We start from the raw sequence: 27,709 nt of genomic DNA on the forward strand, positions 1-27,709 counted from the left end.
AGCACGGTAGATCAAGTTTACATTGACTTTTGAGACGCTGTGTCAATATCCAGTCGGTCCTTGCTAAGCGTATTTTTGCTTTTTGAGGTCTCTGGATCAGCATTTCTAAGGATATGTCTCCTTCAATTATTTTGATATCTATAGAGTTTTTCCATGTTGTTAGAACAGTCCCATTGGTCTTTTCAGGTTTTGTACGGAGTATGTCCAGAGCTGGTATGCGAGCTTCGTTGTTCAGTTTTCTGAATAAATCAAGTTGCTTCCATGTTATTCCATGTTATAATGGAATGTAAAGATTGTAGGGCCAGTTTGTATCTCATACGCGGCCTGGGTGCAGCTTTTGGTAGGGATAACAACTTTCTCCAAAATATTCCCTCCAATTTTTGCCAGATATGTGGGTCGATGTTAATCATGGTCTCGCCACCATAGGTCAATATAGCTGCCACCTTTTTCCTTTAGAATATCACTGGCTTGAGAGAAAATTCACCAAATTTCTTATGGAGGAAAAGCCCTTGTCTTGCAAGGGAGTGAGCTTTAGATATAAGGTGTGCCGCCCAATTCAGCTCTACATGGGATTGATTAATCCATACTCCGAGGTATTTGATTGTTTGTACTTGCTCGATTTTTTTTTAATTTTTATTTTTATTTTTTTAATTTTTTTTTGCAGAAAGGAGTGTTGATTCTTCTTTTTGCCATGTTTGTGAGTCAATGTCATGATTTTTATTTTAGAGACATTTTAGAGACATTTATTTCAAGTTCATTGGAGGTCATATATTTTTGTCATAGAAGTTGTTCAGGGCAATTTCTAGGCCTTGGGGCGTTTTTGCCAACATCACAATATCGTCGGCATACATCATGCACGGCAGGATCATTGCGTTCAGTTTAGGGGGGGTTCATGGTTGGATTATATATATTTTCTTCAAAGTCTGAAGTGAATAGATTGAATAGCGCTGCGGCCAGGGGGCGCACCCCTGCTTAAGGCCGTGCCATGTTTGAATTGGCTGTGTTAATAGTCCTTCTTTGGACATTCGTATTTGGGCCTTGGTGTTGGAGTAGAGCAGCTTGATTGGCTCTATTAAATCTCTTGGATGTCCCCACTTTACAAATTTGTCCCATAGGATGTTTCGATTTATCCTGTCAAATGCAAGGTGCAGGTCGACGAATGCAGCGTAGATTTGCATCTTACTTTTTATTGCTTCGTGCTTGGCCAAGTTCAGGAGAAGGAAGTTAATGCTCGTGCCTACCTGTTTAACAAAGCCAGTCTGCCTGGTCGCTTGTCTCTTTGCTGAGATAGCCCAGTTATTAGGTTTAGTTAGAAGAATGTATGGCGAACATTTCACTAGAGGGTCCAGCAGGGCAATTGGACGGTAGTTTCCTGGTTCTTTAGTAGGACTCTGCTTATATATCGTTATTAGAATTGCCAACTGTCATGATCTAGGTATCTGGTTTGTACGGTCTACCAGTTCAAACATTTGTGCGCAAAATGCTGCCCAAATTTGTGGATTTCTTTTAATGGTGTAGTTTGAAAGGCCGTCCGGGCCAGGAGCACGTGAAATATTCAGTTTTTGAATATCATTTGTTATATCAGCTAGTTCCATGCAAGTGACTACTTAGCTTTTTGATTGATTTTGCTTCTTTCTATTATGGGCGGTCTTTCTTTGTATAGTTCTTCGAAATAAGACATCCATTGAGATTCTTGGACATCTGATATCATCATGGCTTTAGTAGTAGAGTGAGGATTTAGCATGTTCCATAAATTCATGGAGTTATTAGATTTCATCACACTCAGCATGGTTTCTGCATCATGCTGGTCGAGTGTCATTTTAGTTGTTTTCATCCCGTTTTTATGTTTCTGCTTCGCTGATTTCATCCTTAGATGTTTCTCTTGGGATGAATCTTTCATTATTTGCCTCAAATTTCTTCATAGAATATTATTTTCTCTGACAGGTGCCATTAATAGTGTTCCATATAATGAAGTGCAAGATAACGCTTGTCCTGTGCAGTCATTTGAAGAGGGCTAATTATTTAAGTCCAGCAGCTTTCGGCCTCCATTTTGCTTGATTGCATGCTTTTAGAATCACATTGTTAATCGTTTTTTAACCTATTAATGACCAAATTAAAGTGGTTTGCATGGGAGCATACGAGGCCAGGTAAGCATGAAATTCCTTTACTGATGCTAAGAACTCATATTTGTCACTTTCAGTTATCCCTTCTCACCATGTTGTTGGACCAGTACTACTTCAAGAGAACCTATTCCCTTTCGTAATCAAAAGATATTCTTTCTTGTGCAATTCTAGTCTTTCTGTTGGGCTGTTCCAGTGTGGCCTGGGCTTGTTCCACTATATGAACTTTATTGAACTTGTTTAGTATCCTTCATATTTCAAGGCATACATTATTTTTCAAAATTTGATTAGCAGAATGTGCTAATTAAAATGTTCTTGATTAGCAAACACACCTATTTGATATTAGAATGCAGTATTTCTATGTGCCTCTGAAGTAATACATTAGTGTGAGGAGTGGCTGTAAAACGTAACGGTTAGCTGCATGAATGGACAGAATAAATAGATTTGATAGTCTCTGAACATTTTTTTCAGTGCAAGGCTCTGCGTGGCTGGGTGCAGTCAGTGTTGCACCTTGCAGTGTCCTCTTAATTGTATGTTTGACCCTTCATTTTCTGTGTAAAGATAAGTTTAGAAGCTTCATAAAACCAAAAAGTTCACAATGTCAAAAGAAAGTCATAGCCTGAGATGTAGTATGGTTTTGCGGCAGTGAGGGTAATAATCAACTTCAGGTGGACAAGATGGCCATTGCCTGTCGTTGATATCAACCGTTTTAAATATAGCATTAATTACCACTTTCAAGGGGAGGGCAGGGCCGCTAACGGTCCTTAAATTCGAGTCGGGTAAGCATAAGCATAGCATTTCAGCTCTACACCTCCATGAAAGTGGTATTTATCGCTATTAGCACTGGGAGCAGTAGATCTGTAGTTGTACATACTGGATGGAACTGTTGATTTACTTTGCATAAATAAACCTCTAGTTAGATTTGTGTATTCATTATGTGAGAGGAAATAAAGTAAGCGACTAAGCACAGTGGATGGTGTAGCAGGCAGAGATCTGGGCAAACTAGGTGAAAATTGTAGTTTTGCGGCCATCTCACTTTCAGGAGAGCTGGTATAACGCAACAGGGTGAAACTATAGGATGGCAAGGAATCTGAGATCAGCTCATGGGTTGAGCAACAGTTGCACAGATTATGCAACCAGCAAGCCACAGAACTAGGTTTGCCAACAAAATCATTTGGCCATGTGATCATGTACATTTTCAAAAGTGGTCACTTGTCAATATGATGCACTTTTCCCAACAAAATGAAATTACTCCTACGTCACCTTTCCTCTATACTTATGGGACATCTATCCGTACTGTGGGACGGGACCAGCCCACTTTTTTAAAAAAAAGCATCCAAAAATGTTTTTAACAAAATGTGTCCTTCCTCTCTTTCTTGCGTGGGGCCCTGCACGCGGCCGTAACCCCGCCCACCTTGGCTCTGCATCGCCCATCAGTCCTTTTCTCCGCTTGTTCGGGACTGGACGCACTTGCATTAGCGGAAGATTTTCTTCCCTTTTTCCGCTCTGGCTCTCGCTAGCGATCGTGTACTAGTCTGACTATGTCGTTCAAACTAGACTTTCCAGATTGTTCAACGTGTCACTGTCGTTTCGCGAGGGCGGATCCCCATCCTCTTTGTTAAGAGAGTTTGGGTCCAGATCACCGTTGGGACTCTTGTTTTTACTTTGACTCCCTTTCGGTCCGGGCACTTCAACGTCGTTTGGAGCGGTGGGAGGAGGTGTTCCGACGAACTCCTCCTTCGCATTTTCAGGCGTTCATTGACGAAATGAAGAAACGCCCGGTAAGTTCTTTACTTTTCAGAGCACCCCGGCCGGGGGATACCTTTCTGGGTTCCTCCTGGGCCGGGAGGGGCATTGATCGCTCTGTCACCGGGGATTGCCCTGAGGTGCCCGTTGGGCCTAATAATTGTACCAGAGTTTTCTCCAAGGGTCTCCGTAAGGGGCCTGTGGATACCGGAGCGCGCTCGGAGGCCCCTCCTGTGGGGGCTGCTTGTAGACCCAGTTCTACTGAGTCGTGGGGTACCGGAGCTCGCTCTGAGGCCTCTTTATCGGCTTGCCTCAAAAATAAGACCGGGGTTCGCCCCAAGGCCTTGGTCGGGCTTGGTGTTACCTAACGAATGTTCAAGGCCCGCGCTAATAAGGCTGTTACCGGACCTGGGTCCGAGGTCCCTCGTACAGAGGCTAAGGCTACCAACATTTCTGAGAGGACTGGCAAGGCCTTATCAGTAAAGGCTGTTTCTCACCGTTCCCGCTCTTGTGGCAACACCAGATCTGTTGAGGGGGCAAAGAAGGAAAATTCTTCTTTTACCGGCAGTGCCGAGGTCCTTCCTGGGAAGGCTAATTTGGCGGTTGGTATATCGCAGAAACATTCCAGGCCTCATAGTACCGGCCCTGGCGAGGTTCCTTACATTAAGGCTAAGCTTAAGACCCCTGATCCATCGATGGGGACCCCTGCCTCACTTCCTCACGTGCCGCAGTTCCCGTCGGATGATGACAAAATGGCGCCCGTTCCCGCCACGACCGCGGCCGCCATTTTGGGCGCTACTCCTACAACTACGCCATTGGCCTCAGGTGTAGGACTTGGCTCTGTGGGTGAACCTAGAGTTCCTTGTGCGCATCCTTTTCAGCCAGTCTATGACTGGAATGCTCGGATGCCCCTTCCTCACAATGTTTCGTTGCCTGTGGGGTCAGCACCTTTGAATTTTGTGGATACTTCGGGAGATGGGCCGGTGTGGCAACCCTCCCCGTTACGTCCCTGAAATCATCCTCCTCATGAGAGGCCTCCTCCGGTACCAAAACAGTCTGCGCCGGATGCCTTTTTCAGCAAATTTCAGACGCTTATGCGTACCGACCCCATGAGGGAATATTTCAAAGGGCTTTTTAGAGAAATATGTCCACCTGCGCCTCTGGGTCCACCCGTTCCTACAGTGGTTCCGCTGGCGCCTCCTTTGCCCACGGTGCCTTCCCCGACTCTTCCGCCCTTGCCCCCATTGTCCCCTGTGGACAAGGCAGCGCCCGACACGGCTCAACAGGATCCTGACCTGTCGGATGACGCGCAGGGTGATCAGGACAACGAGGACCTGCCCCGCTCTATTATAGCTTTTCATGACCGGGTACTGGACATGATGTGCTTCTTGGATGTTCCGCTGCCCGAGGCACCCGCTCTGCAGGAGGGCGGGCTTTCTGGGGCGTTCACCCTGTCTCCTCTGGAGCGTACCGGCCTGTTCTTACAGGACGACGTTCTGGCCGAGGTCCGCAGGGTCTGGGAAAAGCCACACTCTGGACTTTTTGTCAATAAGAAAATTGATGCGCGATACAGGCTGCATTCTTCGGAAGAAGTGGTCCTGTCATCTTGACCGCCCCCTTCCTACACGGTGGTGGCTGCGGCCACTTTACAATCCAGGCCTGCAGCATCCTCTTCTACGACGGTTACTCCCTTGACTCCCTTGGGAGGAAGATTTTCCCCAACTCGGCCTTGCAACTTCGGCAGGCCAATGCCGAACTGGTGTTAGCAGGGGCTAATATGCGCATGTGGAAAGGTCTGTCGGAGTTTGAGGAGTTCATCCCGGTCGAGAGGCTGGAAGACTTTAAAGCGGGATTGTCTGATGCCAGGGTCTTGGCCCAGGATCTCCTGGAGGCTGCGGCTCACCTCGGCTCTGGGCCTGATGCTGGGGGTTGATACCTCACGACAGGCGTGGCTGTATGCCACCAAGTTTTCAAAGGAAGTGCAGGACAAGGTGCTGGACATTCCGTTTGATGGTAAGGAGCTCTTTCATTCTACAACAGATGTAGAACTGACCAAGACGAAGGATAGCACACAGACAGCTAAGTCGTTGTCAGTCCTGGTAAAGACCCCCTTTAAAACCCAGAGATGGTTTTCACAGAGTCGGCCCTCCTCTGGTTTTAGAGGCTTCCTTGACTGCAAATCTCATAGGGTGGATACCCCTTCGGGGAATAACTGCCGGATGCAACAACAGACTCGGTTTTTCTCCCGCTCCTCAGCCTCTGCCTCAGGTTCAGGTGGCAGCACCACTGAAAAACCGGCAAAATTAGGGTTTTCCGCGCTCGCACGAGACCCCGGTGGGAAGCGTGGCAGACCATCACAGAAGACAGATGGGTCTTGTCAGTCGCTCGGGCAGGCTTCCGCTTACCTTTGCCCCCCTGCCCCCCACCCTTCAACCCTCCTTTCCAGCTGTCGGGCTCGCCCTCACTGAAAGCCGAGGTTAAGAAACTTCTGGACCTCAGAGCTGTAGAACCCGTTCCTCTCGGGGAGCGAGGGGAGGGCTTCTATTCCCGGCTGTTTACGGTGCCCAAACCCAACCAGGCTGGCCTGCACCCCATCCTAGACCTTTCCCAGTTCAATCTTTCCCTACCCCAAGAGAAATTCAAGATGATCACGCCCAGCCAGATACGGTCTTCCTTGCAGATGGGCGATTGGCTCAGCATGGTGGATCTACAGGATGCGTACATGCATATCCTGATATGGAATCCACACAGGAGATATCTCCGTTTCTCTTTGGGAGTGGAGCACTTCCTGTTTCGAGTGCTTCCTTTTCACCTCAGCTCTGCGCCGCGTGTCTTCACGAAGATGATGTTGGTGATTGCGGCCTATCTTTGTCTGCAGGGTATTCATGTTTATCCGTATTTGGACGACTGGCTCTTACGCAGTCCTTGCCTGTTGAAAGCTGTGTGCAATCTTCAGTCTCTCCTTCAGCTCCTGTTCCATCTTGGGCTGTTGGTGAACTGGTGGAAATCTTCCATGACGGTCTCACAGGACTTGATTTTCCTGGGTTCTCGCTGGAACATGATCGACTGCAGGGTGTACCTGACCGGGGACAGAATGGCGGATCTGTTGGCCACGTGTCAGATGTTTGCGCAGTCGGAGAGCATGTCGGCCTGTTGGTTCCAGAGTCTTCTGGGCCTCATGGCCTTGTGCGTGTTGGCTCTACCTCTTGCTCGTCTCAAGATGAGGCGGACTCAGACGGCTCTTCAGAGTTCTTGGCGTCAGACTGTGGATCCGGATTCCAAGTTGATAACTATTCCGGCTTCCATGAGAGTGGACCTGGAGTGGTGGTCATCTCCCAGCAACCTGTTGGTGGGTGCAGGGTTTCAGGACCCAGCCCCTACAGTGACGATCACGACGGACTCCTCCCTTCTGTGGTGGGGTGCGACGTTGGATCATCTTCAGGTCTCGGATCTCTGGTCACCTCAGGACAAGCACCTCCACATGAATCATCTAGAGTTTCTGGCGATCTTCCTAGCGCTCGGGGCGTTCAGACCAATCGTTGCCAACAAAGTGGTCCGCATACGCATGGACAATGTGGTGTTGATGTATTACAAACAAATCAACATATCAACAAACGAGGTGGAACCAAGTCTCCCCCTCTCGTGGACCTCTCCATCCAGATTTGGGAGTGGGCTGTACTTCATGGTGTCTGGCTGCTTGCAGTGCACATCCCGGGCCAGCTGCATGTCACAGCGGATGCCCTCAGCCGGCGGGCAGTGGTCAGCAACGAGTGGGAGTTGAAGGCAGAGGTCCTCTCATGGATTTTCCTGCGTTGGGGCACACCGGAAGTGGACCTCTTCGCTACGGCGGTAAACAAGAAGCTTCCTCAGTATGCCTCCAGAGAGGGGCTGGGAACTTCCTCTCTGGGGGATGCTCTCGAGATTCCATGGCATAACATGAGAGTTTGCACCTTCCCGCCTCTGCCTCTAGTTCACCGAGCAATTTGCAAGTTGAAGAACTTGGTGAACTTTTCTCTTCTGCTCATAGCTCCGTGGTGGCCAGCCAGGTTTTGGTTCTCAGAACTTCAACACCTGCGGTGTACCCGCCGATCAGGTTACCAGTAACCCCCTATCTTCACCAGGGGGAACAGCAGCTGTGGCACCCGTCCCCACAATCGCTCAGCTTGGCGAACATCTTAACTTGTCTGCGGAGAACATGCGTATTATCCAGGCAGCCAGGAAACCTTCGACTAGTTCCCAGTACAGGAGCAAATAGCTCAGGTTCTGTCATTAGTGTTTAAGCAAGCAGGTGGACCCAAGGGGGGCTACGATTGACAGTGCTCTCCTTTGTATCCTTCTTAGCAGAGTCGGGTGTCCATATTCTGTCATGCAGAACTTACCTTTCAGCGGTTTCCGCTTACCTTTCTACAGACCAATGCTCTTACTCTCTGTGTAACCCAGTGGTTAAGAGGCATTTTGCAGGCTTGACACGCCTCTATCCTCCAATTCATAGTCCGCACTCGTCGTGGGACCTAAATGTAGTCGTGACGGCATTGTGCCATAAGCCTTTCGAACCAATGGCCACGGTGGACCTCAAGTACTTATCCTGGAAAGTGTCCTTTTTGGGCGCCGTTACGTCAGCAAGGCGGGTGAGTGAGCTCCAGGCCTTGTCGGTGGAGCACCCCTTTTTGGTCTTTCACAAGGATAAAGTAGTTCTTCGGACAAATCCTGCTTTCCTGCCGAAGGTGGTATCTTAGTTCCACCTGAATCAGTCGATCTCCCTGCCGGTCTTTTTTCCGAACCATACCTCAGAGGCAGAAAGGGTTCTGCATTGTCTCGATGTCAGAAGGGCTCTTAAGTTCTATCTGGACAGAACATCCGAGTTTAGGAGTTCTTCTCAACTGTTTGTGACCTTTGGTAACCCTCAGGGTAAGCAGGCATCTAAGGCGACTATTTCCCGGTGGATCGCCGTCTGCATTACGGAGTCTTTCACCGTCCAAGGGCTGAAGCCTCCTAAGGGTATTCATGCACACCTAGTGCGGGGCAAGGCAGCCGCGGTTGCTTTTCAGAAATATGTCCTCTGGGAGTCCATCACTAGGGCAGCTACTTGGGCCTCCCCGTCTGCTTTTTGTAAGCAGTATTGTCTTGACATCAGCTCAAGAGCTGATGCTCAGTTTGGTCAGGCTGTGCTGAAGAACCTTTTTCAGTAAGAGGTATTTCCATCCACCCGTCGTTCCTGTAAGGAGTGCTTGAGAATCTCCCATAAGTATGGAGGAAAGGGGACAGGACGTAGGAGTATAACCAGGTTACTCACCGTAGTGACCACCTTACTCCTAGTCCATAGTCCCCTTTCCTCCATATGCCCACCCGCCGTCTCCTCTAATAAGGTTCCTCTGTTATTGCTAAAGGGTCTCTGACCTGGCGATAGAAAAGGACTGATGGGCGATGCGTGGGGCGGAGCCAAGGTGGGCGGGGTTACGGCCGCGTGCCGGGCCACGCGCAAGAAAGAGAGGAAGGACACATGTTTTTAAAAATTGTGTTGATGCTTTTTACAAAGTGCTCCGGTCCTGTCCCACAGGACGGAGAGATGTCCCATAAGTATGGAGGAAAGGGGACTATGGACTAGGAGTAAGGTGGTCACTACGGTGAGTAACCTGGTTAAATACTTGACACTATGGGCTTTAGATGCAATTACTTAAACTTTACTGTAAAACATGTAGACATAGCAGTGTTGCAATACTGTAATTATGCATATCTCCTCTCTAGTGTATACATGGGCAGTACCCATTTGCATCACCTGATGCCTCTTTACAACAGTGCTAGCCAGGTTTTCTCTTCTTTTTATTTTTTTTATTTGAATTTTTTAGACCGAATGTTAAGACTCCACCAGTATGCAGGGATCAGCAGAGATGCACAGCCCATGAACGCCCTATGGTACCTAAAGTTCAGTGCCAGAATCTCAGAACCAACAAATGGGGATCAAGCAGAAGTCTGATCAGGGGGCTTGTGCAGCTCCCTGACATGCTGTGCACTGCTCCCCAGCACTGGTGCTGATGCAGTCACCCTAGACCACCAGGGACTTGCATCCGAGAGAAAATGACCAGACAAGACTTTTTTTCTGAACTTGTGCACAGCCACGGCAAGGTGCCCTAATGCAAACGTGGATATTGTACAGTGCTGGCTGCCATTGCTACCTCACAGTGGTCCTGCACAGAGAAAATAGGCTTGGATTAACCTGCTATTTGAAAGTTCTTCTGTTTGCAACACCTACGGTGGGGGAAGACGAGGCCAGATTGGTCAGAGCCTGTACGTAATTCAATGAGAAAAGGTGGCAAAAGATCAGAGAAGCCAACGGATGCAGGAAGGTGTGGGTTGTCCGAGTGAGGTCGGAGGAGGGCGGGTAGATGGCAGACCAAGAGACGAGACAAAGGAAGGACAGTGGATTGGACTGTGGAGTAAAGTTAAGGTATTGGTTGGTGAGTGCACGTGGTACTGCATTGTGAGTGTGTGTGCAAGCTAGATGAATGTAAGTGTTAGAGAGAGTGTAGGGAGTGAGTGGAGGGAGTCAGTGGAACAGTGCATGTTAGATGAAAAGTGGGTGAGTAAAAGGTGGTGTGGAGTAATAGCAGTGTGGAGGATGGAGTAGTAACTTAGAAGGGTGAAGACAGGTACTAGGAGTGAAAGACACCACAGGGAAAGAGGAGGAAGATGTAGGAAGGAGAGAAGGTCGATGGAGTACGGCACAGGAGAGTAGTGAAAGGAGAACATCAGACAGGGAGTGTAATACGTGGGGCATGATGGGAAGAAGGCTAAGTCGGGCAGCGTGTCAGAAAGACGGACCCTATATTTACTTTTAGTCAACTAACATTAATGGTATAGGGTCAGTCTGGGAAGTCCCTCAGGGAGTTTAGTTAGATAACGCATTGGCCTTTAGGTTGCCCCTTTTAACAAAATCAAAACCTAGACAGTAGGGAGAAGTAAGCTTTATATGCTAACCTTGGGAGTTGGGATGTCTGGATTAGGATGGGAGTGGTGCTTTTAAACGAGAGGGAGGGACAGCTCCAGCACCCCAACAAAAATGTCAATAAAAACCATTGAGCCATCAAAGGGAGTTGGTGTGTTCTTTGAGCCATCTGTGACACAAGCTGGTTAGATGGTCTTTCACAATTCTTTCCACCTAACTATCCTTCTACTGCTGCAAACATCCCCACACCCTAGTTAGCTCAAAGAGAGGAAAGCTGCCCAGTAGTATGTCTCAGCGGGGACAGACATAGGTCTCCTGTCACCAGCAGTGCTCACTGTTTCCCTCCTAAAGTATATACAGGTTTTAGAATGGAGGGGCAGTGGGAAGAGGCCCATTAAATTGTCATTATACAATTAATGTATATTTTTACAATTAAAAGTCTGCTCCTTTCAAGCCAATGACCTTTTCTTTAGCCTTTAGCTTAGTTGTTTTAAAAGTTCCTTCCCATTTTTACCACCACTTTTCCTTACCTTGTGCCCTTGTTTTATCTGGCACCAATAGAGTTGTTTGTTTATTACATCTCGCCTAATATCAATAATATGGCAGCATTAACGAGCAATGGAATTACTTAATTGTTGGTAGTTGGGGGTTGTAGAGAAGAATTGACTTGATTAACTAAGCTGTTATTTTTCTATTACTATGTGTTGATTCTTTATTGTGATGGTTGTTGCCACTCGCTTTTGTGTTTTGCTTATTTTTGTTCAGCATTGAATGTAAATGCTTTTTTATGTTAACTGCTGACAACTTGTTTTTATAGATTTTCTGTTGCAATAATTGGATTATTTCTGTTTTCTTTTTTAGACCTTGAACCCGATGATTGTGCATCTTTTTACATCTTTAACGTGGAGCAGCCTCAGACAGCGGTGAATCAGCCAATCTGTATCCCTCGCCATGGAATGCAGTCGCACGGGTCTACGTTGTCTTCTCACCGGTTTCAAGGTCACAAAAACTATGAAGGAACTAGTGATATTTCAGACTCCAAATACAGTCCCCTAGTTGGTCAAAAGCCCTTCGAATGTCCAAGTATTCAAATTACATCCATTTCTCCCAACTGTCATCAAGGAATAGAAACCAGTGATCATGAACTTCAAGCAAATGGACCAGATCATGATTTCATTGAAAAACCTTCACGGGTCCAGCTATATCTTCCACTTGATTCACCATATAGGGAATCATCCCTTAGTCCTAGTCCTGGCAGTAGCATCTCATCTAGGAGTTGGTTCTCTGATGCTTCCTCTTGTGAGTCCATGTCTCATATTTATGATGATGTGGATTCTGAGCTGAATGAAGCTGCTGCCCGGTTTACATTGGGCTCTCCTGTAGCTTCCCCCAGTGGTTCACCCAGAGGTTGTCCAGGGGATGAATCGTGGCAGACTCCATATGGGTTTGGCCCCACCCTCTCACCTAGGCATTCTCCTTGCCATTCACCAAGAACTAGTATCACTGATGAAAACTGGCTTAGCCCTAGACCAACATCAAGACCTTCTTCTAGGCCGACCTCCCCTTGTGGGAAAAGACGACACTCCAGTGCAGAGATTTGTTATGTTGGTTCACTCTCTCCTCACCATTCTCCCACTCCTTCGCCTGGTCATTCCCCAAGAGGAAGTATAACCGAAGACACATGGCTAAGTACTTCTCTGCAAACTGGGCAAATTCTTAATCATGGTCTTACACAGTTTCAGTGCTGTACAGAAACAGACATCCCTCTAAAAACTAGAAAAACCTCTGAAGATCAAACGGCACCTTTATCTGGGAATGTAGATTCATGTACTGAAGACCAAGGTTGTTTGTCAGCGTCACTTGAACAGTCAGTTGGGGATGGATCTGGTACTCCGCATCAACTAAAAAAAGATTTATCCGGTGAGCAATATCTTTCCGTTCCTTCGCACTTTACTTGGAACAAACCAAAGCCTGGTCACACACCTATATTTCGGTAAGTTATTATTTAGCATGTTAACTTGTATTAACAAATGTGTTTATTTGTTTCATCTGGGTGCAGTTGGAAATGTGTATATTCCTTTCATTGTATGTGTTTATAACATAAGGGCAACGTAAAATAATCTTTGTTGGTTTGATTTTGTATGGCGTGCCAAACCCAAAGGTAACAGGAAAACAAGATTGCTTAAAAACTTAGTCATAATTCTCCAGCATGGGGTCTGGCATGGATTCACATGCTCATGAATATTCCCCGTCGTCAGGCTGGGAATCCTCGGTAAAGAAAAAATCAGTATCAGTTTCGTTTCTGATCTGTCTTTCTTAATAGTAACCAATCACTGAACTCTGGGTCATACTGCCCCAGCCAATGACTGCCCTCTCCCTACGCCCTGCCTCTGGCAGCCATCCTCCAGATTTTTACCGCACGCTCAAGTGTTGGGAGTCCTAGTGCTTTAGCTCTCGAGTTTTTGCTGCTTTTTTGCGCTTTTTCAGGAGATTTTCTCATTTTTTCAGTTTAATCGAGCCTCAAGCTCCACCGTTTCTACTTCCGATAACGGGGACCCGTTTCGGAATTCTTCTACGCCCTTCAAGGGTGAAGTTTTCGTCGAGTTTACGCTTCTTGGAGGATTCCGCAAGATCTGCGGCCTACCTCAACGGACATGGCCCAGGACAAGAGAAACTCGACGCCCGGATCCAAGCTGTTCAGGTGCTGCCCTGGATGCGGATTACAAAACGTTTTCAAGGAGGACGAGCATTCGCAATGCCTCTACTACCTTCATGAGGACAAGACGCACGTGGAGAAGGACTGTGCGTTCTGCAAGAACCTTTCGGAACGGACCAAACAAGATTGTCGTTCCCGCCTCGCTGCCTGGCTGGAGAAGGGCACAGCAGGTGAGAAGGCGAAGAAAAAGTCTGAGCGGGCTTCTAAGTCCTGTGAGGGTGCCCCGGCGATGGGGGCCCAACAGAAGGCCAAGCACTGCGAGTCCGCGGGCACCGGGAGCGCCGAAAGGTCGGGCTCTTCGGCTGCCAAGCAGGGCGCGACTTCCCCGGCACGTTCCACCATGGGCCAGCGCTCTGGTTCGGGGAAGAGGAAGTCCGAGAATCCGGGTAAACTGCTCGAGCGGCCCTGGTCGATCTCGAAAGTGGAGCGAGGCGCTGACCCTCCCCCCCCCCCCCCAAGGCGAAGGCCCAGGACGCACCTAAGGTGGTGAGGGCCTTGATCCAGCTGGCAAAGGCCTCTATCGAAGTGGTCACTGCGACCCTGGCAAAGCTGGCTGAGACTACGCCAGTGGAAACGGCTTCTGGGCCCAGAGTATCCCTGCCACTGTGGAGGGAATACTCTTTCCAGCCCATCGTTAAGACCCCTGTGAAGTCCCTGGCGGAAAAAGAGGGGGGGTGATGGCCATTACAGACATTACAAACTCGGAATCAGCCTCTGAGGAGGAGCTGGTGGAATCCGGGAAGGGCCTCAACGAGAGGTTCATAGGCCTCAATGAGAGGTTCGAGAAGGTTCGATCCCAGGGGGCGGTCCACGCTGACGTGATCGAAGATGGCGACGAAGAGGGCCCAATGGAGCGGCCATCCCGTCCGTCGCAGCCATTAACCGATCCCCAGGATAGCTCGGCGGCCATTTTGTTGGCGATCCAATCCTTATGTACTGAGATACGGACGAGATTACAACGGACCCCGACGGAGGGTCCAGAACCAGGCCCGTCGGGAAACCCTCCGAACAAGCGGAGGAGGGTCCACCCCTCTCCGCCCTTTGTGCCTGCGAGGCCTGTGGAGCCCTCATCCCCCTCACCGGACCCTAGAGAGGATACAGCGACAGATACAGCGATGGGGACGGACGACGGCGATGACACAGCGGATATCCTGTCATCACATCCCCCGCGGGCTTCTCCAGCCGACGAAATTGGCTCCTTCCACGCCATGATAACCAGGGCATCCGAGCTCTTCCAGCTCTGCCCTGAGGAACAAAAAAAGGAAGGGTTTCTTTACCAGAGACGAGAGGCCAAGAGGAAGACGGTCCTCGCGGTGCCTTTGCTCGACGACATCTGGGACGAGGGGCTTGCTGTCCTCAACCCTTCCACGAGCCGCCAAGAGGGACAGGTACAAGAAGAAGTACCAAGTCCCCGATGCCGCCCCCTTGTGCCTCAGGGCCCAGCCCACGCCGGACTCTGTCTCTCGGCAGCGGCTAAGAAGAAAGCAGTGGGTGCGGCGGCTTCAACTTCCACTTCCCCGCCGGACCGCGAGGGCAAGAAGTTGGACTACATGGGACGATTAAGGCGTCCAATGCCTTAGCGATCGTGGCCCGCTACGACAGGGAGCTCTGGTTCAAGATAGCTCCCCTGCTAGACTTCCTACCTAACGACAAGAGGGCGGAGGCCCTAGAAATTCTGCAGGAAGGCGAGGTGGCGTCGGATCACGCCATAGCGGTGGCAACGGACATTGCCGATACCGGATTTCGCCAACTGGGCAACAGAGTTTGCCTCCGACGACGAGGATGGCTCAAGGCGACAGACTTTCGCGAGGACGTCCAGACCAGAGTGTTGGACATGCCGTTCGACGGCAACAACCTTTCTGGTAAGGCGGTGGACGAGTCTCTACAGGCCATCAAGACCGACTCGGAGACGGTCCGGACCCTAGGGGTGCTTCAACAGCGACGGCCCTTTCGGAGCTCCGGAGGCAGACAGGGTGCCTCCAAAGGATCCAGCGGTGGCTCCTCTACTTACCGCCAGGCGGCCCGCTCCTCTTCCCAGGAGGCCTACAGAGGTCGCGGCAAGCAAGACTGACCCGGCCGTGTCGTCGGGCCCACACCAAAGCACCCCGGTGGGAGGCCGGCTGACGAACTTTGTCAGCGTGTGGGAGTCCATCTCCACCGACCGTTGGGTGTTGGACACCCTGGCCAACGGGCACTCGCTGGAATTGCAAAAGAAGTGCCCTTGCATTCCTCCCGTGGCCAGGAAGGAGAATCAAATCCCTCAACTGCTGTTGGAGGTAAGGGCGATGCTCAAGAAAGGTGCCATCGAGCTCGTCCCCAGGAGGCTCCGGGGCTCCGGAGTGTACTCGAGGTACTTCCTCGTCAGAAAGAAGACAGGCGGTTGACGCCCCATCCTGGACCTGCGTCGGTTAAACAAATGCATCAAGGCACAGAAATTCAGGATGGTCACCCTCCAGCACGTGCTGGGACAGCTGGAGGAAGGCGACTTCCTATCGTCGTTGGACCTGGAGGATGCTTGCTTCCACATCCCCATTTTAAAAGGGCACAGGAAGTTTCTCAGGTTCGTGCTTCAGGGACGCCACTACCAATTCAGAGCCCTACCGTTTGGATTAAAGTCGGCACCCAGGGTATTCACCAAGTGCCTGGCACCAGGGGCGGCGCGCTGCGCCTGCAGGGGTCCACCTCTACCCCTACCTGGACGACTGGCTAATCCGGGTAAGGACAAGGGAACTCGCCGACGAACACACAGCGAGGACCGTCCGGTTGCTCACGGAACTGGGGTTCGCCATCAACTACCACAAATCCCACCTGGTTCCATCGCAAGTAGCACTGTTTCTGGGAGCGAAGCTCGACAGTGGGGCAATTGGCCTCCCCATCGGAGGAGAGGAGAGGAGAGGACCAAGACCATCCTGGGCAAGGTGCGGCGCCTTTTAGCCATTGACGTGGCCAGGGTGAGGTCCATCAAGTCCCTTCTCGGGATGATGCCCTCATGCATCTATCTTGTACCCCTTTGCAGACTTCGGATGCGTCCGCTATAGGAGTTCCTCAACGCACGCTGGTTTCAGGCGACGGGCTGCTTCGAGGACAGGATCCCTCTTGACGAGGAGTTCTGTCGGGCGATCCTATGGTGGGGTACCCGTGCTCACCTCACTACAGGCACAGACTTTCAAACCCCGGCGTTTCAGGAGACGGTGACGACGGACGCCTCTCTGGAGGGTTGGGGGGGCCCACACCGGAGATCTCCACGCAAGAGGCCTTTGGCTCCCGGAGGAGAGGTCTCTCCACATCAACATTCTGGAGCTCCGAGCAGTGTTCTGGGTGCTCAAGTCGTTCTCCTTCCGTCCCTCAAGGACAAAGTGGTGAGGATCTTCACCGACAACACCACCACGATGTTCTACATACGGAAGCAAGGGGGCACCAGATCCCCAGCCCTATCCAAGGAGGCCCAGGATCTGTGGCACTGGGCTGTCGCCCAGGGGATGTTTCTGGTTCCCTTCCACTTGGCTGGAATAAAAAACACCATTGCCGAGTCACTCAGCTGGGAGCTGCGCTCGTGCCACGAGTGGGAACTACGCCAGGATCAAGTGGATCGGCTCTTCCAACGATGAGGCAAACCCCAGATCGACCTGTTCGCGACGAACTCCAAGTGCCAGAGGTTCGCCAGCAGGTTCCTGCAGCCGAGGAGCATGGGCGATGCTTTCTCGTTCCCCTGGGACGACCTGTTTCTATACGCGTTCCCTCCGTTGCCGTTGCCGCTCCGCCTCATCAACCGCACAAAGAGTTTTCGGAAGACGTCACAACTGTTTGTGAACTTTGGGTCTGTGAATCAAGGGAAGGCTCTCTCGAAGACTTCCATCTCCAGATGGCTCTCCGGCAGCATCATGCACTGTCACCGGTTGGCAAACCGACCGCTGCCCGGCCGTCCGAGAGCCCATTCGACCAGAGCGATCGCTGCTACCACAGCGTTCCTGTCTGGTGTGCCCGTGCTGGACATCTGCAGGGCTGCTACGTGGAGGTCGACGCATACCTTCACAAGATTCTACTGCGTCGATCGGGACTCCAGGGAGGAGTCCAGGGTCGGCCAACCAGTGCTGCGCAACCTGTTCGCCTAAGGTGAGCCTGGTATGGAGGTAAGAATTGCTTAATGTTGAGTTTTGGATGTAATGCTTAACATTGAGCCGTTGCCACCTCCCGTGGTTGTGCATGTGTGTACTGCTATGTATTCGCTTATTCATGAGCATGTGAATCCATGCCAGACCCCATGCTGGAGAAGAAACAAGTTACTTACCTGTAACTGTTGTTCTCCAGCATGGGTCTGGCATGAATTCCCACCTACTCCTTTGCGGCTCTTCACTTGGTCATACTGCCACTTTGTGTGCTACCAAATCTGAGGATGGCTGCCAGAGGCGGGGCTTAGGGAGAGGGCAGTCATTGGCTGGGGGCAGTATGACCCAGAGTTCAGTGATTGGTTACTATTAAGACAGATCAGTAATGAAACTGATACTGATTTTTTCTTTACCGAGGATTCCCAGCCTGACGACGGGGAATATTCATGAGCATGTGAATCCATGCCAGACCCATGCTGGAGAACAACAGTTACAGGTAAGTAACTTGTTCCTTACAAATATATACATTACATCACATGTTAAGACAGTTGGAAGATATACATATGTATAGTCGGGTTGATAGGTAAGGATAGTACTTGATTAATCTTGGGGGTCATTGGAATGTAGCCATGCGAGAATATTCCGTCTGAAACTATAGTAGGACTGGTCTGTTCTGATGTCAAGTGGGAAAGCATTCCAGTATTGGGCTGCCTTAACTGGGAAGCTACTGGCGCCTGTTTTTTTTTTTAGTCTAAATTTGGGTATCTGAAGGCAGTAGGAGTTGGCGGTTCTGGTGGGGCGAGTGGAGGTTTTTCTTACAATTCTAGCTGCCGGGTAGGGAGGGGCAGCATTATTCAGATATTTGAAGGTGAGTGATGCTGTCTTAAGTGCAATTCTGTCGCTGATTTTGAGCCATTTGTATTTTCTTCTAGCGCTGGAAATGTGTTCTTTAGGAGGTAGGCTGAGGGCAGTTCTAATGGCGTTGTTTTGAATTTTGTCAATGATGTATATGTTAGCTCCCAAATACAGAGCATTGCAATAGTCAAGTTTGGAAAGTATTAGGGCAATGGCAATGATCATACAGCTGGCTTGGGTGAGGAAGGCTCTACGTGCCCTAATAAGCTTGCACGTGTAGGCTGTAGAGGATGCAAGGGAGTTAACTTGTTTCTTTAGGTTTAGGGCTGAGTCGAGGTGAAAGCCTAATGTTTTTACTGTTTTGGATACTGTGATTATATTGCCATCAATGTTGAATGCGGAGTACTAAGCGCTGAGATTTTTTAAGTTGGCAGTGGATCCGAGGAGTAGGATTTCGGTTTTGTCATTATTCAGGCATAATCCATGTGTGGCCATCCATGCCTGAATGATGAGATATATATTGTTTACCAAGGCCGTATCCGTATCGAAATTGCCCGAAAGGGGAATGAGGATCTGAGTGTCATCTGCGTAATTAGTGTAGGTGACACCCAGTCTGTCCAATTTGTCGAATAGGGGCTTGGTAAAGATATTGTATAGAGTTGGCGAAACACAAGAACCTTGGGCTACAACGCAAGTTATTTTGATGGGGTCCGCTGATGCCAGTGTGGAGAAGACTCTCAATGTGCGGTTATCAAAAACTATTGGATCCAGGCTATAGCCTCATTTGAGAAGTGGGCAGCCGATGCCACGTGTTTGCACAAGACTGCGTGAGCCACCAAATCAAAGGCTGCCGTCGGATCAAGGAGGAGTAGCATGGCAGTGTTTCCCTTATCATTGAGTTTGTCAATCTGTACTTTACGCTTTACGATCAATTAAGGCTGTTTCTGTGCCGGCTGTGGTCTGATTCCTGATTGACGGGTACCTAAGAGTTGGTTAGTTTCAAGATAGTGCTGTATTTGTAGGTATGCTACTCTGTCTATTATCTTGAGGAGAAATGGTACCGTGGTGATGGGTCTTTAATTAGTGGGAATAGCAGGATTTAGAGTTTGCTTCTTGAGGAGGGGTAGGACCCAGGACTCTTTTAGGTTGCTTGGGATGGTGTTGGTGGAGAACGAGGCATTGATTAGTTTGGGTATGAATGGGGCTGAGTCTCTTGCGGCATCCTTGATTAACTGGGCTGGGCAGCTGTCACCCTTACAGTTGGAGGGTTTGAGGGATGCAATGATCTTTTCGGTTTCCGAGATGGATATTTTTTTGAATTTGAAAGGGTCAAGGCCGGGTGAGTTGGTGGTCATAGGGATGGTGGTGGGAACTCTTTGAGCTCTTTAATCAAGCCTTAACATCAAACAGTGTGCTCAAAGTGCCTACCAGTGTTTTTTTCAAAGTTGTCTTCTGAGATGTAATGGCTTAATTGGAGTTGTAATCACTCTATTGGTGTACAAGGTCTGACTTTAGCAAAACAAAAGAGTTGATGGCTGGAAGGTTTAGAATAAATCTTGACCTCTGGCATTGCTCTGGGCAACCCTCCAGACTATCGTTCTTCGCCTGCCAAGCCATTACAAAAGGGGAAAAACCATATGCAAATCAGGCTTGGTCCCACCCCCAAAGGGGTAGTCCAGCCCGAACTGCTAGGTCACATCCCTTTTGCACGAGACCACAAGCATCCCCAGACATGTTTCAGCCTTGTTGGGCGTCATCAGTGAGGAGAAGCTTGGGTCTCCAGGGCCAGCAGGCAAGGGACCCACGTCTGGGCATACCCTTCCCTCTCGGGGTGACAATAGCAAAACAAGAGTTGATGGCTGGAAGGTTTAGAATAAATCTTGACCTCTGGCATTGCTCTGGGCAACTCTCCAGACCATCGTTCTTCGCCTGCCAAGCCATTACAAAAGGGGGAAAAACCATATGCAAATCAGGCTTGGTCCCACCCTGGGCTGCTACCTTCGGTGGCGGCAGCTGCTGACTGATTTGCACACGACTGGTCCCCTTTTGCAATGGCGCAGACGGGCTAAAAAACGGTGGTGTGGAAGGTTGCCCAGAGCAATTGCCAGTGGTTTAGATTCATTCCAAACCTTCCACCCATCACTTTTGTGGTCAGTTTGTTTCTCCTTGTGAGAGAGGGCATGCCCAGACGTGGGTCCCTTGCTCGCTGCGCCACAGGTAACCAGGCTGCACCTCACTGAGGAGGTCCAACAAGGCCGAAACATGTCTGGGGTTGCTTGGTTTTCTGTGCAGAGGGGACATGGCCTAGCAGTTCGGGCTGGGCTGCTACCTTCGGTGGCGGCAGCTGCTGACTGATTTGCACACGGCTGGTCCCCTTTTGCAATGACACAGAGAAATTATCCCCAATGTGGGTAGGTGCGCACATATTCGGTGTGCCTATAACACCAATCACTAAGATCCGGTCCCCCGTTTTTGAAAATCACTTTCAGTACAATGCTGTACCAGCCAACCTTACTCAATGGCCCCCAAACACTAGGTTGTCGGGGTTCTTTACTACTCAAATGGGAACGTATCCTTTAATCCCATATTACGCTAACGAAGCGGTGCAAGTGTAAGAATTTAATTAGTTCTGCTCAACCTTGCCAAAATGTACTCCTGTCTCCCAGCTTTCGCAAGTAAAGGAGCACCTGCATTAATCACGTTCAAAGCGATTTCGCTAGATGTACTTGTAAACCCGAGCACTCCTCTGACACCTACAAAGTTGCTAGGCAACAGCAACTGGACGGTCACATGACCGGAACTACTAAACAGCCTGGCTGAGCAGCTATAGGCTAGCCCAGCCGCACCCACATTCCTTCCAGGAAGTTGCAGGCAGCCGGCAGAAATCGCCGTGCTGCACACGCATTCAGGCGTTTAAAGGTAAGCGCTACGAGCGCTCCTGTGAACAGTTACTTTCCTAATATTATTAAGTGCTACCCAGCACATCTCACAACATTCCTCCATGCATCTCTTCTGTTAAAACAGCTCTCGCTCGCACACTCAAGACGCTAGGACTATCCAGCAAACTACTTCTCACCAAGTTATAATCAAGTAACCTAACCTTAGGTAAGCGAGCAAACACCATTGCATTGCATAGACTGTCACTTGAGAACTTCGCAGTTGCAATTATATCTTAGAACTTAGAGTACCCATAAGGCTACAACATGCACTTATATATTTTTACAGGTACCAGAAAATATACTCATTGGAGATTGACTGATGCTATTACTCTCTCAAGTCCTGTTAAAACAAGCATTGCCATTGGCAAAGCCAACAGTTTTGGTTGATGTACAAGTATTAGACATTTGCCAGACGCTGCTATTGGATGCCCAGGTACTCGCACAATGTTGCACCTGCTACCATCAATAGCCAACTGATGCCACTACAGCTGTGCCTGGCAAGTGCCTTTCCCATGCCTACGCAAAAGCCCAAACAGTTGCCATTGATTGTTTACATTGCAAGGTGGATTTTATGTGAACACATACCTCTAACTGACTATAAGGAAGCTATTGCTCGCCTGTGTTTGCTCACTAATGGGCAGAGCATTAATTTGTCATCTGACAGTTTACAGATGGACTACTTACTAATTGTTCCGCCGAATGCATGTTTAAGCATGATCATGCTATTGTTTGCATTTAAATAGTACCCCTAATTAATGTCCATTAGTTCTGTTTACGTTTGTATTATGTCCGATTGTGAACCGTACAAAAAAAATTCTGCCCCCAGACACGGGCAGCACAAACGATTAATTTGTTTTTTTATAACACATGTTGATTCATTCACTGTTCACCTGATAGTACTTGTTTTCATCTGGTCATTACGCCTTTATGGAATATATAAACACTATATACGACATTTGTGCACACACACTGACAAATCGTATGGTTTAAAAGGAATTTGATTAATTGCATTGAAACAGTTCTCCTTTATAGATTTCCGCATTTAACATATTTCTTTAAAGCCACGTTTGTTTGGTGCAGGTTGTGCTGTATTTTCGGTTATATTTAAAATCGGCGTGTCATCTATGCTATCTTGACGAATTGGTTTGTGCCTTTGCCTATTATGTTGCATTTAGGCCATGTATTGATGGAAACCAGTCAACTGTATTTACTTGCTCCCAGTTTATAAATCGATCAGTGCAGGCTTGTGCTATGAAATGGTATGCTTCACAGTTGTATGTATATACCCTTAGGAGGCACATAGACATCCTCCATGGGTCTGTGGGGTATTGGTCGGTGCTCTACGGCCATTCGTTCCCCTTGCCCCCCAGTATCTGCGAGGAAACATATTGTTAACAGTTGTCCACTGAACCACATCAGTAAGATACGTTGGCTTGTCACTCGCTTGATTACAAAGGTAACTGGTTGACTTTTGGGTTTCGTTTCTCCAATGTGTACATTATAGTGTTGTACCGAACAGGCACATGGTTCGACATTATCTTTACTTATTGGAAGTATTTGTGACCCAAGTTGTTATGATTGATTTGAGTCGAAGCTGTAGTCGATTCTTTAATTCCTTGTTTTATTGGTTGCTTTGTTTAACCCTTAATTTAGGGTGTGCTGATTCTTTGGGCCCAGAACGCATGCTGTCCTTAGAGAATGTAAATTTAATGTTGTGTTTTTAAACGCGTTTTACGGGGTTTTAATGTGTTTTACTCTAATGCCACTTCGTAAAGGAGGTCGGTTTATTGAATGGCTCTACACTTGGTTGAAGCATGAGACCAGCCTGGCGGGCCCAGCCATGTTCGTTTACTTTCGTTTGTTTGAACTCAGTCGCCATACCTAATCCGTCTCTGAGTGGTTGTTATTTGATATAATCCTTCACCCTCCCCCAATTTTCCATACTATCCCACGCCCTAGTGGAAGGCATGTCTGTCGGCATCCAGGATACGACTGGGCACGCCCTGGCTGGCTTTCCACCTTCTGCCACAGACTCGCCATGATCTGTGTTGAATTCAAATTGAGATGCAAATAAAATTCTGAATTCTGTAGCCTCTCGTCAGCAATGGTGGTCTGGGTTTATTGATACCAAAATCTGAAACAGCTCTCCAATTATGCTCAAAACTGTTGTTTGACTGTATGAACTTGCGTAATATTTATACCGTATTATTATAGCGTATGCAGATTTTGAAGATATAACAACTTTTCTCCATTCATTTTATAATGGCAGTCATCCCTTCCCCTGCCATTGTTGAGCTGGGTTATTTCCTTCCTTGTAGTTTTGTGTACTTCTACGTTTTGTGTTCTAGTTTATAAAGTTATTTAAAATGTGTGCCATGTTGCACAAATCCAATACATTACACGCTGTTTTAAAATATAGGTTCTGGTTTGATTTAACGAAAACCGCAAGATGCGTAATATATGGGGGCAATTTGGATATTTTTCAATGCATTATCACAAGATTATGTTTACTTGATTTGAGATTTTGAAAGCTGAAAATATGGAGTAGACTGGCATTTTCAAAATGTGAAATATAATGGTGTGTGCTTGGGTGTGGTAAACTCGGAATATGCTACTGGGATTTTATAATTGGGAATATACTGGGATTTTCTCAACTGGGATCATACTAGGATTGGCATTACTGGCATACTGCACACAATAAAAACAAGCATTGGCAATGCAATCAGTGTGGGCTTTTATGTAGGCATGTGGAAAGGCACTTGCCAGGCAAAGCCGTAGTGGTATTTACTGGCCATTGAAGGTAGCAGGTGCAAAATGATGCAAGTACCTGGGCATCTAATAGCAGTGCCTGGCAAATACCGAATACTTATCCGGAAGCCAAACTGTTGGCTTTGACAATGCTGATTTTTAACTGTATTTCAGTGAAAGACATAGGGCCTCATTACGAGTCACCCGGTCTGGAAATAACGGTGGCGGTAAACCCGCCTCCACCGTTGTTTCCGGACCGGGTGATCTCGAGTCCTGCAGGCGGGAGGTGTCATTCCCGCCAGGTCTGACCTGGCGGGTTTAACACCACCAGCCTGCAGGCAGACGTGGAAACACAGGCACCATCACAAGATGGTGCCGGTGTTTCCACTTCCCCATTCCCATCGAGTCCTATAGGACTCGATGGGAATGGGGATTTACCGAATTCCGCCTCCAGAATTCCCAGGTCACCGGGGTCGTAATGCCCCAGTGATTCCGGGAATCACAGAGGCGGAATGGTAATACGAGTCCGGCGGTAACCTGCCGGAATTTCAGGCACGGGTACGCCAGACTCATAATGAGGCCCATAGTGTTTGTCAATCGAGTGGATGAAGGCAGACCTGGTCAAGACATTTTTATTACACCAATAGCAGGTTTACAGCTCCAATTAAGTCATTAAATGGTTAGAGTATACATCGATCGTTCTTAAACATTCCAGTGCAACTTACACAAGTTTTTGTCACTTTAACACATGTGAAAACGACTGGTCAGGTACTGCCATCTTGTGCCAATATTATCCGTTGATCCATCACCATAAATTGAAGTGCCCTTCTGGCACTAATTCAGAACACCCGCCCGTAACGCTGACATCACTAGATGCTCACAATGAGCTCCAACTATTTTAATGACGTTAGTGAGCAGTGTAACCAAATGTACCCTGGCATCACCAACGTCATAACGTTATCTAATGCAGAACCAGGAACATAAACACACCCATCCACAACAGATGCAAAATTATTTATAAAAGTTTATTTTGTAGAAAACTGCAATAGTCGGGAGCGTAACAAGTACTTTTAATTTTTACATAACGCTGAAAAGAGGTAATTAAGTCCACAAAAACATGGGTAATGTTTTTCAATAGAGGTTATAACTAGCGAACATCGCATGGTTCTAATTCTTTGTTTAACTGTGACCAGTGATCTTATAATACTGATTCCGTTCATCGATCGATTAATCCCAGTCTTTGCATTCTTCACAGAAAGTTATCTTCCATCATTGATTTCTGATCGAGGGACACAGCATTTCATTACAGAGAAGAAATGAGAGGTTTACATTTCAAATGCAACACTTTCACTTCCACACATTTTCAGAACCTATAGGCTGCCATGTTGCTCCTTACACTACAACTGCAAAAGGACAAATTTGTGTCTACCGATCGTCCCAGATAATGGTTATCACAGATGCGTTGTTGATGATTATTGTCCAATTGTGGTTAAAAAAGCAGTCGACTGGTCAACTGTACCCATGACAGGCGCACATCGGTATAATATAACCATGGAAAATCGAGAATGCAAAAATATATTTCAGTACCCAATTTATAATTGTATATACACAGTACATCTTTATGTTAACTATCAATTTAAATTACAATTGACATGTACAATGTCTATTTGCGTCAAATTGAACATTCATCCGTCACAATTTAAATCATGTAGCACACGGCACACTTGCCATCCTTACTTGCATAAATATTATTTAAAACTTTGCTTACATTGTGTCTTGTGTTTCCATTCTCCCTATGTGAGGATGACCAACCGATTTGAAAGACGATCTCAGTAATAGACACTTAACATTTCTACGTAAGCTTGTAAGCTTTCAGTATAGTGAATCTTATCACTTCTTTGCAGCTTTCAAATTTTTAGTGTAGTGGATTCAAGGATACATAACAATGCAACACTTCATCCAGCGTTCACAGCGTGTCAGAGGGAGTTTCTTTTGCGAACACATGCCCCAGAATTCAACAATATTAATGGCAAGCTGTGCAGTGAAAAACAACTAAATATTTCAAGTATGCCACATATGAAAATATTTGCTTCCATTTCAACTGTATCAACCCACCTTGTCCCACAACATGCATGTATTCTTTCAAAGATGACCCTAGGCGAGATGCACACAGGCTTGGATTTCCCTATACTTCAATAGGGCAATGACTTAAGAAAAACAAAATAATAGTGTGGTGCAGTTTTTTTGTCCGAAGTGAGCAACTTCTTTTCTGAATATAAACAGAATTGTAATACAAAAGTAGTGGGTTAAGATATAGAGACAACATAAACGGACCAGGAATGGAGGGTGGGGTGATGGGTAACTTCGCACCAGGTTAGGTGGACTGTTGCAGCCAGGGAAACATGTGCAATGAGCAACAATACAAAGAAAAAAAGTGTTTACATCACTAAAATTCCAGCATGCCTCAAATGAGTGCAGTTTTGAAAGGCTTACTGGCTTCTGTGTATATGAATTCCAGCAATCTTATTGATTTCAGCATTGATGCATGCCCGCCTGGTTGTCCTCCACATGTGGGCCTCCACAGTAAGATGTAAATGTGCAAAGGCCACAGGCACATGCTCATAGTGCACATTGGCAAGACCTATTCCTTCACTCGTTATTTCAATGTTGGCTAACACTGTGACACATAAACCTTTTGTCTATTGCTGTCTGCAGCCACTTAACATGATTCCTACTTTTCAGCGAGGTTCGACTTTGTTTATTTTATTTATTGGTCATTTGTAAAGCGTCTATACAACAAATGAAGTTTCAAGGCACCACAAGACAAAAGGGGTTGGGGGGTGCAGGAAAGAAAAACCAATAACGGTCCTACTAGGCCTTGTGTCATTCGGATCATGCAAGAGCAGTAACAGGAAGTGCAGGTGGATGGAGTGGGTAGAGGGCGGTGTGGGTCGGGGCAGAAGGGAAAGTTCTCGGGTTGGAGGGAGGTGCAGTGCAAAAGGAGGAATACAAATGCAGGGGGTAGGAGGCAGGAAGAAGAGGGCCAATGGGGCAAGTGCTAAGGGGAGACCAGGTGGGCAAGTGCCAGGGGAAGCAGGAAGTGAGGACCAGGTGTGAAGCGCGAGGATGGGGGTGTACCAGGCTTGGTAGGAATGCACACCCTGCCAGTATTGTCGGGGGCCCAGAACGCCAAGTGCAGGTTGTGGAGGGGCAGGAAGACAGGCTGCTGGGTTATACTTGTAGAGGAGGGTCCAGTGACCTGTGGAGCTCAGAAGGGACCAGGCAGCCAGTCAAAGTGGCAGAGAGGGCATTAGCGGGTGGGGTGGAATGAAGAAGAGAGAAGTTTGGTCTTGACAATCTTACGGGACTTGAGGAGATCAGGCAGAAAGAAGCTTGAGGGGCACAGAGGTCATTAAGGAGGGATGCTCCTGCCGGGGAAAGAGATGTACCCCACACTTTCTGCTTGGAATAGCGTCTGATCTGCAGAGAATTGCAGCTCGATGACCAAAGGTCTCTAAGAGGGAGGCATTTAGGGA

At 48.0% G+C, this 27,709-nt stretch overlaps 1 protein-coding gene across 1 annotated transcript in view; it reads left to right on the forward strand.

The window, feature by feature from the left end:
* Positions 1-27,709, forward strand: part of NFATC3 (nuclear factor of activated T cells 3) — a 1,594,447-nt gene that overhangs the window by 486,802 nt on the left and 1,079,936 nt on the right. Inside the window, exon 2 of the mRNA XM_069639728.1 lies at positions 11,671-12,802. Coding sequence (XP_069495829.1) covers positions 11,671-12,802 — 1,132 coding nt within the window. The remainder of the gene's footprint in view (positions 1-11,670; positions 12,803-27,709) is intronic.

The sequence above is a fragment of the Ambystoma mexicanum genome, chromosome 1q, assembly GCF_040938575.1.
Source record: "Ambystoma mexicanum isolate Mex_15411 chromosome 1q, UKY_AmexF1_1, whole genome shotgun sequence".
Taxonomy (NCBI): domain Eukaryota; kingdom Metazoa; phylum Chordata; class Amphibia; order Caudata; family Ambystomatidae; genus Ambystoma; species Ambystoma mexicanum.